Below are 17,484 nucleotides of genomic sequence, written 5' to 3' on the forward strand. Positions count from 1 at the left end.
CAATTAGTTAAAAACGCAAAATGTCACATTTTCTCATATAACTTAGGCCATGGGCTATAATAATAAAAGCTAGGGTAAGCTATTGTGGTCCGTTCTGATTTCTGAATGACCGCAACCTCACGGTGTGAAGGAGAGAAAGAGAAAAATCATAGTATAAGGAATCTTCGAAATTTCAAACTTAAATTTCAAACCAAACAAACAGAGAACCAAAAACAAAAAAAAATAAATAATAATAATGAGAATAATAATGGACCTAAGGAGTCCAAATTGGGAATCCAAAAGAATTGCCCTGTTTTAAAAACCTTATCTGGTGCACAAGTACGCGAACCATAAGGCACAACACAACACAACAACATAACCCTAGAAAGAAAATTAGGAAAACTCCAAAGGTCCAATTAGCTTCTCGGGTTCGTTCCAACAAGCCCAATCTTCATCTCTCTCCGGTGATTCCGAGCTTCTTTTCGTTCCAGATCAGCGCTTTCTTTGTCAGATTCCCTTCGCGCAGCTGGTAGATCGCAAACCCTAACTTTTCGATTCGTTCGTATTTTGTGTTTTTCTCTAGCTGGCGCTTCTTTTGCTCGTTACTCTCCTCACGAATCGGTTGTTTCGTTTTCCTCGTTAATCAATTTTTCTCTATCTAGTATGGTTTCGGAAAATCGAAGCTTTTCGGTTTTATTGTCTCGTCTAGTTTCAGCGCGTAGCTGGATTTATTTGTTTCTGGGATTAAATTCTTGGATCTGGGTTGCTCGAGACCGCGATTTCGTTTATTTGAAATTTGTTTATGCTAGTTTATATATGTATTATATATACTTATACTTTTTCTTCATTAGTACTTGGTAGCCCAGTGAAGATCTAGTGTTCCAGTTTTAAAGTTTGACTTTTTTGGGCTGTGTGTGTAATGTTTGATCGAGATTCTGCAATGGACCTCTTACAGTAAAGTTTGCTGGGGTTCTGTTCTGTTGTGTTCATATTATTCTTATTGTTATATTATTTAATGTTTCTATGGGCCGACCCGACCCAACTATGGGCCCAAGTATACTTGGGTTCGTAGATAGTGGTCAAATTTCAGCGTATGCCAGGCTTAATGTTATTCTCTCCTGATGTTTGAAGCTGGTATTCAGTTTGTGACCATATTTGACATACTTTAAGCTTTTATCAAACATGAAGATAAACTTGAATAGAGGAGGGCACGGGTATCAGTTCGGTAATACCCGTTGGGCCTTCTTGGCAAAGTAAAGATGAAGTACATGTCATGAATAATATGAGGAAGTATCTATATCCTTCCTCGTAGTTCATGATAGCAAAGTAGTGATGCTCTAAATGCATTGGCAATAGGCCGTTTTGTCCATCTTGGTATTTCTGTTTTTTGTTTTTGTTTGTGCACACCTCATTCGGACTTGTCCATTTTCTGAAATAGACTTACACGAGTACACCTGCACATGCCACCTAAATGGAAGTGAGGAAAGGAGAGCAAACTTCCAGTACTTGTTTGCACTATGCAGGAATGGTTTTGTGAATCACTTCTAATATTGAGTTGTTTGTATTATGCCTTGTATTTTTAAGATATGGGTGAATACATAATTACTATTCATTTTTATTGTTAATTCAATGGATAAGGATGTATGTAAAAATTGGTCTTTCTTCCTTTTCCTCAACTTCATCTTCCTCCAATCTGCATCAGAGTTGTTTGCATCTTGCATAAATTGTGATGCATGCTTCTATGCTAAAGATGTACATGTGGTGCTAATTAGCTTTTGGGTTGATTTACACTTTCCTGAACCTTGCAGTGTAAACATGCGTGCTTTTATTTCATTACTCATATGCCGGACATTCATGTGGAAAGATGCAATTCATTCTTGTGTTTGTTTAAGACTGTATATGTTCAATGGGAATTTTGATCCCTGATGCCTTAGTGAAATAACGATAATGCATTCTTCATCTCTTCACTACCATAAATTATTAACTATGCCCACCTTTAATTAGCAATCCTTTCTTATTGGTAATGCAGGGAGATACCTATCAAGACAAGATGACAACTCTTGAAACAGACAAAGTGGCGGAGACCCCTGATGTGAAAAGTGAGTCCGTCAATGCTGATCCTCAACCTACCAATGATCTGGCTAAATCCAAAACTCAGCCTGAAAGCACTGTGGAAGATTCCGAGCCTCAGCCCAACAAGGATCTCTCGGATTCCAAAACAGAGCCGGAGAAAGTACTTCCTGCATCTGAAAGCCAGGTCACTAGTGATGATGCAAATACAGGAGTATTGCCTAACCCCGAATCGGACAACACCAAAGAACCTTTGAACAACGAGCCTGAGAAAACTGAAGCACTACCCAACAACCAGTCAGGTGATACTGGGCCCCCGGACACTAATCAACCTGTAGACACCGAGGTACCACTTAACAATACGTTAGTCAACTCTGAAGCTACTCCTGAGGCACCAACCACAAATGAGCAGGTTGATTCTGAGGCAATTGCAAGCAATGGCGTGGCTCATTTTGAAACACAGACCAGTAATGATGTCACTGAAACACAGCCCATTGATGAGGTGACACAGCGCATTGATGAGGTGACTTTCTCTGAAACACAGCACACAGAGGTTATTTTCTCTGAGACTCAGCAAAGCAATGAAGTTATGTCTGAAAAACAGCAAAGCAATGAAGTTGTCATTTCTGAAACTCAGCCCAGCAGTGAGGTTGTCATGTCTGACACGCAGCCTAGCAGTGACTTAGTAGCCCCTGAGACACAGCCCAGCAATGAGGCAGCTATTCACGAAGCACATGCTGGCCATGATGTGGTAATGTCAGAAGCTATACCTGAACATGAGTTGGCCAATTCCACAACCGATCCCAACAATCAGCTCTCCCTTCCAGAAAATCTTCCTGATCATCATCAATTCACTGATCTCCATATGATTCCAGAAGACCACTTGCCTCAACCTGAACCACTACCACATTCCGAACCGCTTCCTAGTTCTGAACCACTATCAGACAGTCATCTTGCAGACATCAAACCAATACCTGAAGATCACCTGGCCCACTATGATACTCTGCCCAACAATCATCTGCACCATTCTGAGGAACTGTCCAACCACCAGCTAGCTAACTCTGAAGCACTGTCCCATGATCAGCTAGACAATTCCCAAATGATACCTCACTATGAGCTGACAAATAATGAAACGCTGCATGACAATCGGGTAGTCGGTTCTCAAGCACACTATGAGATTGTTAATGCTAACATACCAAGCTATGAGATTGTAAATGCTGAAACTCCACTGAACCATGAGGAACATACACCAGAAACACAGCCAAGCAAGAGGAGGAAAAAGAAATCTATAGTCTGGGAACACTTCACCATAGAAAATGTCAGTGCTGGATGTAGAAGGGCATGCTGCAAGCAATGCAAACAAAGTTTTGCATACAGTACTGGTTCAAAAGTTGCTGGGACAAGCCACCTTAAACGCCATATTGCCAAGGGAACATGTCCAGGGCTTCTGCGTAACCAGGATCCGAACCAGGTGACTCCATATACTCCACGATCAAGGGGTGGTGGTTCTGGCAATACTACCAATACACCGAAGCGGCGTTATAGGTCGCCTAGCACTCCTTACATCCTTTTTGATCAGGATCGGTGCCGCCATGAGATTGCTAGAATGATCATTATGCATGATTACCCCCTTCACATGGTTGAACATCCGGGTTTTGTTGCATTTGTTCAAAATCTGCAACCCCAGTTCAACATGGTGACCTTCAACACTGTTCAAGGAGACTGTGTGGCAACATACTTGATGGAAAAGCAAAACCTTATGAAGTATTTTGAGGGATTACCTGGACGTGTATGTCTGACGCTGGATGTTTGGACTTCCTCCCAATCTGTGGGGTATGTGTTTATTACAGGACATTTTGTTGACAGTGATTGGAAGTTGCAGAGGAGAATTCTCAATGTTGTGATGGAACCATACCCTGATTCTGACACTGCCCTTAGCCATGCTGTAGCTGTATGCCTTTCTGATTGGAGTTTGGAGGGCAGGCTGTTTTCTATCACATGTAATAAGACTCTGAGTGAAGCTGCTCTTGAAAATCTCAGAACTTTACTTTCTGTGAAGAATCCACTTATCCTCAACGGTCAGTTGCTGGTTGGAAATTGCGTTGCTCGCACTTTAAGCAATGTTGCAGATGATTTGTTGAACTCTGCGCAAGGCATAGTCAATAAAATCCGGGACAGTGTAAAGTATGTGAAAACATCAGAATCTCATGAGGAGAAATTCCTGGAGCTTAAGCAGCAACTTCAGGTGCCTAGTGAAAGGAGCCTTTTTATTGATGATCGAACCCAATGGAACACAACTTATCAGATGCTGGTGGCGGCTTCGGAGCTAAAGGAAGTGTTTTCTTGTTTGGACACATCTGATCCTGATTACAAGGGGGCTCCATCGATGCAGGACTGGAAGCTGATTGAGACCCTTTGCACATACTTGAAGCCCCTTTTTGATGCAACAAACATTCTTACCACAACACCTCATCCCACTCCAATTACCTTCTTTCATGAGGTTTGGAAATTGCAGTTGGATCTATCTCGTGCTGTTATGAATGAGGATCCTTTCATTAGCAACCTTACTAAATCTATGCAAGAGAAGATTGACAAATACTGGAGAGATACTAGTCTGATTTTGGCACTTGCAGTAGTAATGGATCCTCGCTTCAAGATGAAGCTTGTTGAGTTCAGTTTCACAAAGATCTATGGTGATGATGCCCATGTGTATGTCAAGATTGTTGATGACGGCATACATGAGCTGTTTCATGAGTACGTGACCCTTCCCTTGCCTCTAACACCAGCATATGCAGAAGAAGGAAATGGTAATGCGAAGGCGGATGGATCCCCTGGAGGAACTCTGTTGTCTGATAATGGTCTTACAGATTTTGATGTCTACATCATGGAAACCACCAGCCATCAGATGAAGTCTGAATTGGACCAGTATCTGGAAGAATCACTGTTGCCGCGTGTTCCAGACTTTGATGTGTTGGGCTGGTGGAAGCTAAACAAGCTCAAATACCCTACACTTTCCAAAATGGCCCGAGACATATTGTCAGTCCCAGTTTCTAGTGTTCCGGCTGAGTCCGTGTTTGACACAAAAGGCAAAGAGATGGATCAGTACCGGAGTTCGTTGCGACCAGAGACAGTGGAAGCCCTTGTTTGTGCTAAGGACTGGATGCAGTATGGCGCTGCCGAATCTTCCAGTGCCCTTGTGAAAATGGAGTTCTAGATGTGTAGGTAGTTGTACTGTGTATGATGGTAGGTTCCTTTATTTTCTCGTAGTACCTAGTTTATGGGTTAGGCGCTCGCTCTCGGTGTAACATTCTGAGTTGTGATTTGGATAAACTGGACGTGAATATTTTTAAATTCTAGAGTATCTACGTTTCATGATGCTAGTATATTATTGAACCAGCCTTTTCGTAATGTATCAATGCTAGTTCCCAAACTGGTTTTGCCCCCCTCACTCCCTGTGTCTTCTAATCTTTGGACCACAACTTAATATGATGATATACATCACAGTAGCATTAGAGAATGCAAGTCTAATGTACTTCTCTAGTCATCACGAGTCGTTACTAAAATTTTTACTTTTTTTTTTTCAAATATTTGGTAACTTAAAATTAAAAATAATTTTTTAAGGCATTTTCTCTAGTTTAAAAAAGTTGCAAATACAAGTGTGTGTTCTTTATGATTTATTAAACACAAAATAAGATGCTTGTTTGAAAAATACTAGTATCTTTTTCAAAAAAATTTATTAAACCAAGTAGTAACTATGGTAGCGTTTGTTTTCGGAGACAGGACACAGAGACATGGACAATACATGTTTAAAATATGTTTGGAAGCAGAGACATAGACACGGAACACATTGTCTCCGAGACAGTTTTTCATATTTTTGTGTCCACTCTCCTACGAAGGACAATGATGGACACGGGAATTGGAAGAGTGGACACGAACTTTTTTATAAATTTTATTTTCTTTTTTGTCCATAGATATTTTTTATTATTCCACTATTATCCCTTCTAATTTTTCCTATAATTAGTCTTGAAATTTTTAAAAGATAAATATTATTAAAGGTAAAATTGATCTTTTAAAATGCTAAAAAATAATTTATAAGTTGTAATTAATTTTATATAATTTAAAAAAAAATTAATTTTTAGATAAAAAAAATTAGTTTTCTAAATAAAAATAGATTTTTATGTGCAAAAACTAATTTTTTTTCATGTAAAAATGGATTCTTTTTTAAAATTGATTTTTTATTTAAAATTAATTTGGCTTATTAACCTAAACAAATTTTTTTGTTAATCAGATTTATTTTTTTATTAATCTTAACCATATGTATTCTTACATATTAATAATAAATTTAAAAATAAAATAAATATATTTATAATTTTTATTTTAATATAAATATTATTATATTTTTTTATTAAAATTTTTGGTCTCTTCAAACATTTTTTATAATTAGTTTTATCTGTACTCTTACGTACTCTCATTCTCTATTAAATTAGTTTGTACTTGATGTAAAAAATTTAGAATCATATAGTTATTTTAGTCATTTCATATAATATTTTAGTCTTGTCCATGTGTATCCAAATATAATACTGGACATTACATTAGTGTCTTGTACATCGTATCCAAACACAATACACAAACAATAATTTTTAGTGTCTCCGTCTTATTGTCTCTGTCTCAGTGTCATGTTCTGTCCTGTCTCTGAAAACAAACACAGCCTATTATATTTTAGAGCAGAAGAATGAATAGTTGGGAGGAACATAAAAGTTTCAGTGTTGTTTGAAGGTTATTTTGGATGTTAATAAATGAAGCAAGATCCTTTAGCTTCAGCCCACGTAAAAAGATGAGTAAAAGTATTTGGGAAATGATATTTTGGGCCAAACCAATCTTGTTATCTGATTGTTTGTATCTGATTCAAAGCTGATTACCACAAAATAAGCAGAAAAGTAATGCGAAGAGGCCCTTTCCTTTCCAAAGAAATTTTGCAAACGACATGTCCTAAAACCTTAACATCATGGGACAGTACTGCAACACTGCATATAAATTCCCTCCATTGGCCTAACTTCAACAAGGAGATGAAGTAGACTGGGCTACCCACTTTGGCAGCTGCTATTGGCACACAAATCATAATTAATGCCCATGAGCTGTTTGGTTAAATGCCTCCATTTCCCAAATATGAGGCTATCTTGAAACTAGAATCTTGAATCGTCCCCAGCCTTTCCTTCCTTCCTTCTATACATCCATGTTGATGTTCTAGTTGCATTTTTACTTTCAACTCTTCAAGGCCCAAATCAACAATCGCAACTACGAATGCACTCGGCTATTGTAAAGATCTATGACTTCAAGCAACTTGTTTCCAATTACTTATTATTTATTAACAATCAAATCAATACTTATTGTACAATGTTAGTTGCTGAGTCACGCGATGATTCAACAGCTTTAGGTGCTATGAGGATTGAGGAGAGCGTGGCTTTCAAAAGTTCTCCCCTTCTTTTAAGTTTAGAAAAGCAACTATGAATAAAATTCATATTTAAGTTTTTTTTGCTGGAGTTTGAATTATACACACATCTCAACTTGCATATGAAAAGCAATCAACATTGATAGGTTTTCCGTAGCGCTTCTATTGAGAATTGATGTTCACATGGACCTCGTAAGTTCATTGGTTCTTTGCCACACGCAAAATGATTCTTTCTTTGTTATTCTTCTTCTTTTCTTTAATGTATTCAATGTTAATCATCTAACAATCCTAATTCATAACAACATGAAATGCTGCTATGAAAATCGTGTTTGTACAGGTAATTTTTCATTATTATGCAGTTGAGATAATATTAGCATCATGAGAACATGTATCTAGCAAACAGCTAAGAAAGTTTTAGAATTAACTTTAATGTCTTTTTTTATTTACTTTGAATTTTGTAGGTACTTGCTTTGTAAGTCTGAGACAATACACAGAATTTTGAATTCTAAACCTACAGCAAGTGGGTCATGAAATCATGTATAATTTTTAACATTACTGTAATTTTGTTCTGGTATTTTAGTTAAGATGACTATCAGTTTTACAGAAACCAGTTTCAATATTGATGTTGGACTAGTTCTCTAGTTTTGAATAAGCTCTAAATTGGTTCAGGACGAGTCCATCTAATTTTTAACCATCTAAGTATAGGGAATTCATGATGTTAATGTTAGTTGTGTTTATTTGTGTGCAGAATAAAGCAATTCATGTTATCAGTATCACGAAATTAAAAATCTGGCACTGTATTATCGTTGATGAATTACTTCGCACAATCACATGAATTACTTGGTATCAGCACTCACATGAATATAGGATCAATCAGAATAAAAAAGAAGGAAGCAAGCATATAGAAAAACATGTGTTTTTATTTCCATCCAAATTCGAAAGCATGGCCAACAGCTTCTAACTAACGATGAATGTGGGAAATAAGGGGGGAGTTCTTGTTACAAGTACAACACTATCCTCTCTATATCTAGCAAAACAAATCCCTACACCCCCTCAGAATTCTCTTCAAATATTCAATATGTATGATATAACCTAGCTAAACTGCCAACAAAACAGAACGAGACTCATAGCTCCACCACAACATGGTGAGTGCTTTGTCCCTCCTTTGGCAAATGATCAATGTTAAAAGTCACCAACCCAGAATCACTGTCATACTCGAAATCCACAGCATTTGTTCCCAACACGCACCTCTTTGGTCTGGTCGACGAATAAGCCCCAAACTTGCCACACCCTTTAACCTCCATCCGAACCACCCCAACCAACCCACCGTCTCCGCCTTTCACCTCATAGGCCAGTTCCTCAATGGCCCCTCCCGCATTGAACATTTCAATGAGCCCAAGAGGAGCAAAACTGTACCCAGAAGCCAAAACCTTCACAGGCATTACAACAAACACGTCGTGTTCCAACACCTTCAGGGACACTGGCAGAGCCACATTGTAAGGAAGCACCACCAGCTGCTTGGAGCGGTGGCGATAGAGGGCACAATCACCGTTCCATTCGGCGTCACCAGCGGCCTCCGAGATAAGGTGGACATCACGGCCTCTAACATATCCAGTGATGGCATCGGACGTTGTTTGGTGGAACGCGTTCTTCCTCTCTACGGTGCTCCATGCTGCTCCCTGGCAGTTATACACTCCAAGCACCCCACCGCACTTGTTCATGTTCCATATCTTCAGCAGGCTTACCCCATCACGGGCCGGGTCCGTGAACAAGCAGTCTTTGGTGGGCCTACCAGGTAGACGGGCCCGCAACACAGATCCATCTGGCAGCACCATCTTCCTCAAGAGGTCAAAGTTGTGCTTTCCAGGAGCGTCACTAACATAAATGGGCCCACCGCTTATGGCCCGGGCCGAGCCATGATACTCAGCTGCAGGATGTTGAGAGTGGAACATGTCCCAATCCGGCTGCATAATCTCTCCAAGGAAGATGCTATTGTACGCCACAGACGCAATGTGTATGGTATGCGAAATCGGATCCCGCGGGTAGAAATCATCCGAAGCCCTCACCACTGCCGTCTGTTTCGAGCTGCATTACCACCATAACAAAAACTCCATCAATCAATAAAAATAAAATAAAATAAAATTGAGTGCACGGAATAGTTAGTTACCAGTAGAGCGCATCAGTATTGTGGCTCATGCAGGCGATGCATCCATTGTCAGGGAAGTTTCTGGCGATTGAAGCGTCCAGGGCCTGATGGTATTGTCTAGTGAGCTCAACCCTTCCGCCCAGGCCCGCGCCAAGGGTTTCTAATATGCACTGCACGTCCACCTTAACGCCGTCAATACCCGCAGACGCCAGATAACTGTGCAACTGGTCATAGAAAGTAAAGACGTTCTTGGGGTTGACCAGGCCCAAGCCGTGTACGGCCATGGCATCAGTCTTCCACGTGGGCTCGTTCTCCACCACACCTTTGGACACCATCGGGTACTTCATGACGGACCCGTACTCCTCCATCTCCTTCACACCGGGCCTGACTCCGCCCCAGTAACCAGTAATAGCGTGCCAAACGTAAACGTATTTGAGCCCGTGCTGCTTCTTGGCGATATCCACAATGCTCTTGATCCCTAATTTCGGATCTTCTTTGTTCTGAAACTTTTCATTCTCTTTGATTCCTGTCAGCCTCTTCACCGATGAGTTTGCCGCCTCATGCGAGTCACCTCCCACGGACTGCCACCCATCGTCGATGATAACGAACTTCGGCGGCGCACCTCCCGCCGCCAGGGACTGGATCCCGGCCTCCACGCCTTCCTGCGTCACCTCCTGGTAGAAAGCGTCCCACGTGCACCACCCGAAGAAATCCACGATTCCTGGAAGCTTCTTCTCGTGGCGCATGCGGAAACTATTCAGGTGATTCTTCACGGCCTTGAATGCGTCGTGGACGATGGCGAAGGGGTCGGTGCCGGCACTGATGAAGAGCGCGTGGCTAAACGACGACGCCTTCGTGTCGGAATCGCCGCTCTCTATGCAAAGCTCGAGCTCGTCGCGGTCGTTGCCTTGAAGGCACGCTCTGAAGCTTCCTTCAATGAGAGGGAGGAAGACGGTGTAGACGATCTGGTTACTCTCGTCGCCGTCGTCGGATTCGAGGTGGGAACCGTCCTTTGTCTCAACGAGAAGGAACTGAGTTTCCAATGGAATGTCTCTTCCTTTGTCTCCCATCTTCTGAGCCATCCACCATAGCTTGAAGCGGAAGCACGCCATGAAACGAATGTCCCTAAAGGTGCCGATCGAAACGACGTGGCTGCTGTCGTTTTGATCGAATTGCGCTCCAAGGAACACTCCATCCAAGGGGCCGGACGACGACGCTGACGTCTCAATGACGTTTTCCGGTACCCCCGTGAGAATCGTCCGATCCTTCACGATCAGGTTCCGGTCCGAAACCCGAACCGCCGGTTTGATCGTCATTTCCTCTACCTCTGCTTCCTGGTACCTTGTCTGTAATATTCAATCAATTTCTCAATTAAACCAAGGTACGTAGATTGTGAAATACTGAAATCAGAGATTGGATTTTAGCTTTTACCTTAAAAGAAGAAGAATGTGTGTGTGCTCTAACTGGCGAAAAAGGATAAGAAGATGATGCTGTTATTCTTGTTGGATGAAGAAGGAGAGTATTAGATTTGTGCCTGAAATAATGGTGATGATGATAACGAGTGCTTGTTGAGAAGAGTGCGTGTGGATGTGGAGAAAGAGTTGGGGATTTGGCGTTATTTATAGTAGAGGAGGAAGAATTATAGAATGATGGATTGAACACCATTGTTAACATGCTTCTTCTGATTGGCTTTCTCGTCAAACAAACGCCAATCATAGTCTCTTTAACTCAGCGCTGTTAAGTTAGTTTAAAAATACTTTTAATTAATTATTGCTTCTGGGCCTATTGGGTTTGACGTTGAATCGGGTTGCTACGTAGGATCCACGCCGGAAAATCCACTTTCTTGCCCCAACAGAGTTGTCGTTACTCGTTACCTACGTGTTTTTTCTCGTGTCAAAAAAATAAAAATATCTTGTAATTTCTCACGCGACGTTTCAAGGAGCTTCCATCAAACTCAGGTAACTCGATTACTTGGACACGTGTAATATCACCGTTGGGTTAATTTTATAAGTCACGTACTCACGTTTCTCTGTTCTGTTGCTTACGCGCGCGAACCCGCCAAATGGGAAAGAAAATGTAGAACCGTATCCGTATGCGTATTGCGTACAGTGTTGGAATAGTATGGCTCGGCTTGAGAAACTCAATTACACTTGCGGGTTACTTGGACGGGGATGTTAATTTGTGGGTTAAGCATTCCAATTTCCAATTAATTTAACAGGAGGATTAGCATTGAAATGTTATGACTAATGAGCATTCTTGTCGTGGTAGCCAACTCTATGAATTGGATTTTTAGTTTATTTATTGATTAAGTAATTATTATGAGAACAGAGTCAGGGTTTTAATATTAATTTGCGTGGCATCTTAAAATTGTGAAACAACAACTAAGCAGGTAATTATTGGAGTCATGACCCGAGGCATTACGCCCATCTCCAATAATTAGGGGGATGCCACGAACTAGTTTGATTGTGATAGGCCACTGCATTGATGGATACGTATTTGGACTTTGGTTAATTAAAAAAATGGTGTTATTACAGCCTAGCGCATTGAGCTGGACCTAACATGATTTAGCAGAACGTAAGTAGCAAAAATGATATTGGGAATGACTTAGAACACCATCCACTTGGCCAATTGGTTAGTGGCCGGTTACTCGTTGCAAATATAGGGTCTGAGCGTTTTGGGGTGGTGTGGCACTGGCACTCCCTTTTGGATTATTTTTATGCTGATTTATTGATTGAGTTTTGACGTGGGTATATATATTTAACTCAATTATTGGATATGTATATGATTCACTTGTCGGATCCTTGGTGTGATAGGATAAGACCTTGGTGTTTGTTTATGAATAGGTTCAAGCAATCAGCAGATATCTCTGTTGGAAGATCCAATTGATGTCAGATGGTATGTGCAAATTAGCAAAGACGCACGATCCTAGCGTTTTTGGTCTGCCAATTGGTATAATAGTCACATATAACATTTCCGTAACCTTTTCTTCTCATCCTTGTCTTGTTCATATACAAATATAGTCCCTATAAAATTAGAATGTTCAACAATAATTTTCATCAGAAGGCTAATATCCTTAGTAAAAAATATAAAAATTAGTTAACATAAATATGAGAGAAAATGTTAAATTTTTGTATCATTTGTGATATGAAAGGATATACTAATAGCGATTCACTCCAAAGAATCTATTCTTAATATATAAAAGTAGATACATAAGCATGCACCACATTACTTCTAAGTTATTCTTCTTATTCTACTAACGCCATGTCAGCAATATTGCTTACGTGGCAAAATTTTAGAAACAACCAATCAAATCTTGTCAAATTTCAACCACTCAAATCTTGCCAAATCAACTTCTATTTTCAAATTAAAAAAAAAGCTAAAAAACAGAATAAAAAAAAAACACAAATTAACATTTACCCCAAAAAAACCTCTCAAAACCAAAGAGTTTATTACTTTTCTCATGCTTCTCGCCTGAAAACTCCTTACTCTTCTCATGCTTCTCGAAACCCTCTTCTTCTTGGCACCTCTTCGTACCAAGATCCTATTTCCTCCATGCTCTTCCGGTATGAGCCATTGTGTTTTCCTCGAATCAAATTATACTCGAAACCCTCTTCTTCTTGGCACCTTTCCGCATTGCATCAATTACAGAAACCAGGCCAAACTCCATCCTCCTGTTGCGGTCTCCCTGCCGGAGCTCGATTTTGGGTCTCAAGCCAACGAAGGAAATTCGTCCCAGGTATTTTACTAAGGATTTTCATCTTTGACAAGGATGCACCTGATTATCAACATATTCTCAATTCACTGTTTAAACACATGGTCGAAGAAGATGATTTTCCAAATTCTGAAAGAATGCCAAAAGCAATGTTTGATGCTGCAAAATCAGGAAATCTTCTGATTTTGGAATCTATTCTTAATATATAAAAGTAGATACATGAGTTTATCCACGTTACTTTGAAGCTATTCCTCTTCTTCTACGAACGCCATGTCAGCAACATTGCTTACTTGGCAAAATATTAGAATCAACCAATCAAATCTTGCCAAATCAACTTTGATTTTCAAACAAAAAAAAAACAAAACAAAACTAAAAAACACAATAAAAACCAACAACTTAACTTTTTCCAAATCAATCCCTTACCTTTCTCATACTTCTAGAAACTCTCTTCCTCTTCGCACCTCTCCGTACCATCTCATGAGCCATTATTTTTTTTCTACCTACATCCTCTTCCGGTCCCATAAGCCATTGTTTTTTCCTCGAAACAAATTGTTCATCGCGAGGTTCATCTTCGATGGAGCCGCATTGCATAAATTGCAGAAATCAGTCTATTCTTAATATATAAAAGTAGATACATGAGTTTATCCACGTTACTTTGAAGCTATTCTTCTTCTTCTACGAACGCCATGTCAGCAACATTGCTTACTTGGCAAAATATTAGAATCAACCAATCAAATCTTGCCAAATCAACTTTGATTTTCAAACAAAAAAAATACAAAACAAAACTAAAAAACACAATAAAAACCAACAACTTAACTTTTTCCAAATCAATCCCTTACCTTTCTCATACTTCTAGAAACTCTCTTCCTCTTCGCACCTCTCCGTACCATCTCATAAGCCATTGTTTTTTTCTACCTACATCATCTTCCGGTCCCATAAGCCATTGTTTTTTCCTCGAAACAAATTGTCCATCGCGATGTTCATCTTTGATGGAGCCGCATTGCTTAAATTGCATAAATCAGGCCAAACTCCATTCCTCCTGTTGCGGTTTCCTGCCGGAGTTCGAATCTGGATCTCAGGCCAACGTCACCATTCTTCCCAGATATTTTCCTAAAGATTTTTAAATTTGTCGTTTACTATTCTCATTTTATTGTTATAAATAATATTTTAATTGTGAAATCATTGCAAGTAGCACAGGTTTATGTATTCCTCTTTTTTTAACAGGTTCTGTCCAATAGTCACAACCAAAATTAATGTGCATTTAAAATTATTCCACAATTTATATTTATGTGTTCCTCTTTTTCAAATTGTTATTTTTGCAATATTGCTTCCACAATTTACTTGGAATGGATTATCATTCTTTGACCATGTCTTATTATCTTTATTGTAGAAGGATTTGCAGTGATAATGACAGACTGAAAGAGTTAATACCCAAAGTTGCTAGATTAAAGAGGCGGAGAACAATCCTTTCAAAAAAAAGAAGACAAGAAGATATGTGCCTCCAACATATGATTCTGCAGCTTAGTTTGTTTAACATAATTTTTGTTGCACCTTCCTTATTTTATTGTAAATTGATTCATAAGGTGATTTTGATGCCTACTTTAAAAATGTAGAAACACAATTATTTAAAACACTTAGATCTATCCAATTTAGACAAGCAAGAATGAGGAGAAAGCAATATCTCCGGTCTAAGAGGAGTGCCAATTTAGCTTAATCAACTTTGATTTTCAAACAAAAAAAAAATACAAAACAAAACTAAAAAACACAATAAAAACCAACAACTTAACTTTTTCCAAATCAATCCCTTACCTTTCTCGTACTTCTAGAAACTCTCTTCCTCTTCGCACCTCTCCGTACCATCTCATGAGCCATTATTTTTTCCTACCTACATCCTCTTCCGGTCCCATAAGCCATTGTTTTTTCCTCGAAACAAATTGTCCATCGCGATGTTCATCTTCGATGGAGCCGCATTGCATAAATTGCAGAAATCAGGCCAAACTCCATTCCTCCTGTTGCGATTTTCTGCCGGAGTTTGAATCTGGATCTCAGGCCAATGTCACCATTCTTCCCAGGTATTTTCCTAAAGATTTTTAAATTTGTCGTTTACTCTTCTCATTTTATTGTTATAAATAATATTTTAATTGTGAAATCATTGCAAGTAGCACAGGTTTATGTATTCTTCTTTTTTTAACGGGTTCTATCCAATAGTCACAACCAAAATTAATGTGCATTTAAAATTATTCCACAATTTACATTTATGTGTTCCTCTTTCTCAAATTGTTATTCCACATGTGCAATATTGCTTCCACAATTTACTTGGAATGGATTATCATTCTTTGACCATGTCTTATTATCTTTGTTGTAGAAGGATTTGCAGTGATAATGACAGACTGAAAGAGTTAATACCCAAAATTGCTAGATTAAAGAGGCGGAGAACAATCCTTTCAAAAAAAGAAGACAAGAAGATATGTGCCTCCAACATATGATTCTGCAGCTTAGTTTGTTTAACATAATTTTTATTGCACCTTCCTTATTTTATTGTAAATTGATTCATAAGGTGATTTTGATGCCTATTTTAAAAATGTAGAAACACAATTATTTGAAACACTTAGATCTATCCAATTTAGACAAGCAAGAATGAGGAGAAAGTAATATCTCCGGTCTAAGAGGAGTGCCAATTTAGCTTCCAATTCAGGTTAGTACAAAAGAGTCTTATAACATATTTTGTTCTGTTTTTTGTATTAATTTTTGGTACGAATAGAAAAAAAATTCTTTTGTAATTGTTTACGAATCGTTAAGTAGGATTTAAATAAAATATTTTGTATTATATTTAAAATCATAAAAATCGGTGAAAAAAGAATAATTTTTGAGTCAAAAAATCACATGAATAATAATGTAAAAAAAAATATGGATATCTTTCCAATTTTATTGTGTAATAAGATTGTCCAATCCATTAGTTAAATCAAATTGTTGAGAAAGAAATTGAGAAGTCTATTTGTATTTTTAATACTTCATGGGATAATTTTTTTAAAAATAAAATTACTTCAATAATAATTTTACAACCCTTAAAGAGAAAACTATGTCTTGGATTAAGAAATATTAGCAATTCAGCTTTCACTTTTTTTTTTTGGTGACATTAAGCTTTCCATTTAGGTGAGTACAAATTATTTTATAACATGTTTTATTCTAATTGTTGCTACTCATAGCTAATTAATAGAAAAAAAATCAGTATAATTTGTTGTAATTGTTTGCTATGTAGGATGAAAATGAAATCTTTTGCATCTATCTATCTATCTATCTATCTATCTATCTATCTATCTATCTATTTAAAAGCTGATACCAACTCTCTCCACAATGAGTTTAAGCCATCTTTTCTTTGCTAATGATGCCACATCAGCAATTCTAATGACTTTGGCAAAAGATGAAAATCAACCAATCACTATTTAGTAAAATATTTTAAAAAAATTAAAACAAAAAACTCTTATCTATTATTATTCAATTGAAACATCAAGTACTAATTAAATGCAATAAACATACATTAAAAGTGTCATAATAATAATAGTTATAAAAAATTTCAGTTACAAATATTCAAATTCTACAACTTATACATATTAAGACTCTTACTACTCTTCATTTCTTAATCTCTCATACTAATTGTCAAAAATTCCTTAAATTTAATATAATATCCACAATGAGTTTAAGCCGTCTTTTCTTTGCTAATGATGCCACATCAGCAATTCTAATGACTTGGCAAAAGATAAAAATTAACCAATCACTATTTAGTAAAATGTTTTAAAAAAATTAAAACAAAAAACTCTTATCTATTATTATTCAATTGAAACATCAAGTATTAATTAAATGCAATAAACATACATACATTAAAAGTGTCATAATAATAATAATTATAAAAAATTTCAGTTACAAATATTCAAATTCTACAACTTATACATATTAACACTCTTACTACTCTTCATTTTTTAATCTCTCATACTAATTGTCAAAAATTCCTTAAATTTAATATAACATTTTTATATATTTTTCATTCTCATTCATTTACTTTTTTAATTATTTACAAACAAAAAAACTACAAAAAAAAAGACAAAGTGTAGCCATTAATGTAAATGTAAA

General features: G+C 37.8%; 2 protein-coding genes across 4 annotated transcripts; one reads left to right on the forward strand and one right to left on the reverse strand.

Annotated features, from left to right (window-relative positions):
• LOC107640342 (zinc finger BED domain-containing protein DAYSLEEPER) lies at positions 260 to 5,479 on the forward strand. Of its 3 annotated transcripts, none has more exons than XM_016343877.2 (2): positions 260 to 443; positions 2,009 to 5,479. In XM_016343877.2, exon 2 carries the CDS (start codon positions 2,030 to 2,032, stop codon positions 5,261 to 5,263), a length of 3,234 nt encoding a protein of 1,077 aa, XP_016199363.1. In that variant the 5' UTR covers positions 260 to 443; positions 2,009 to 2,029; the 3' UTR covers positions 5,264 to 5,479. The 3 variants fall into 3 exon arrangements, with proteins under 3 accessions (XP_016199363.1, XP_016199355.1, XP_020961430.1); XM_016343869.2 differs by having other exon boundaries at positions 289 to 508; XM_021105771.1 differs by lacking the exon at positions 260 to 443 and adding an exon at positions 1,480 to 1,502.
• On the reverse strand, positions 8,394 to 11,360 carry LOC107640356 (probable galactinol--sucrose galactosyltransferase 6). The gene is made up of 3 exons (XM_016343884.2): positions 11,076 to 11,360; positions 9,666 to 10,990; positions 8,394 to 9,583 (listed from the first exon to the last, which is right to left on the reverse strand). Exons 1-3 carry the CDS (start codon positions 11,358 to 11,360, stop codon positions 8,623 to 8,625), a joined length of 2,571 nt encoding a protein of 856 aa, XP_016199370.1. The 3' UTR covers positions 8,394 to 8,622.

The sequence above is a fragment of the Arachis ipaensis genome, chromosome B01, assembly GCF_000816755.2.
Source record: "Arachis ipaensis cultivar K30076 chromosome B01, Araip1.1, whole genome shotgun sequence".
NCBI classification, from domain to species: Eukaryota; Viridiplantae; Streptophyta; class Magnoliopsida; order Fabales; family Fabaceae; genus Arachis; species Arachis ipaensis.

Bases quoted from the DNA above. Each gene is read 5' to 3' on its own strand.
- LOC107640356 (XM_016343884.2), bottom strand. From the start codon at position 11,360: ATGATTGGCGTTTGTTTGACGAGAAAGCCAATCAGAAGAAGCATGTTA. The intron at 10,991-11,075 runs GTAAAAGCTAAA...TGAATATTACAG, and splicing joins CACATTCTTCTTCTTTTAAG to ACAAGGTACCAGGAAGCAGA. The intron at 9,584-9,665 runs GTAACTAACTAT...GTGGTAATGCAG, and splicing joins AATACTGATGCGCTCTACTG to CTCGAAACAGACGGCAGTGG.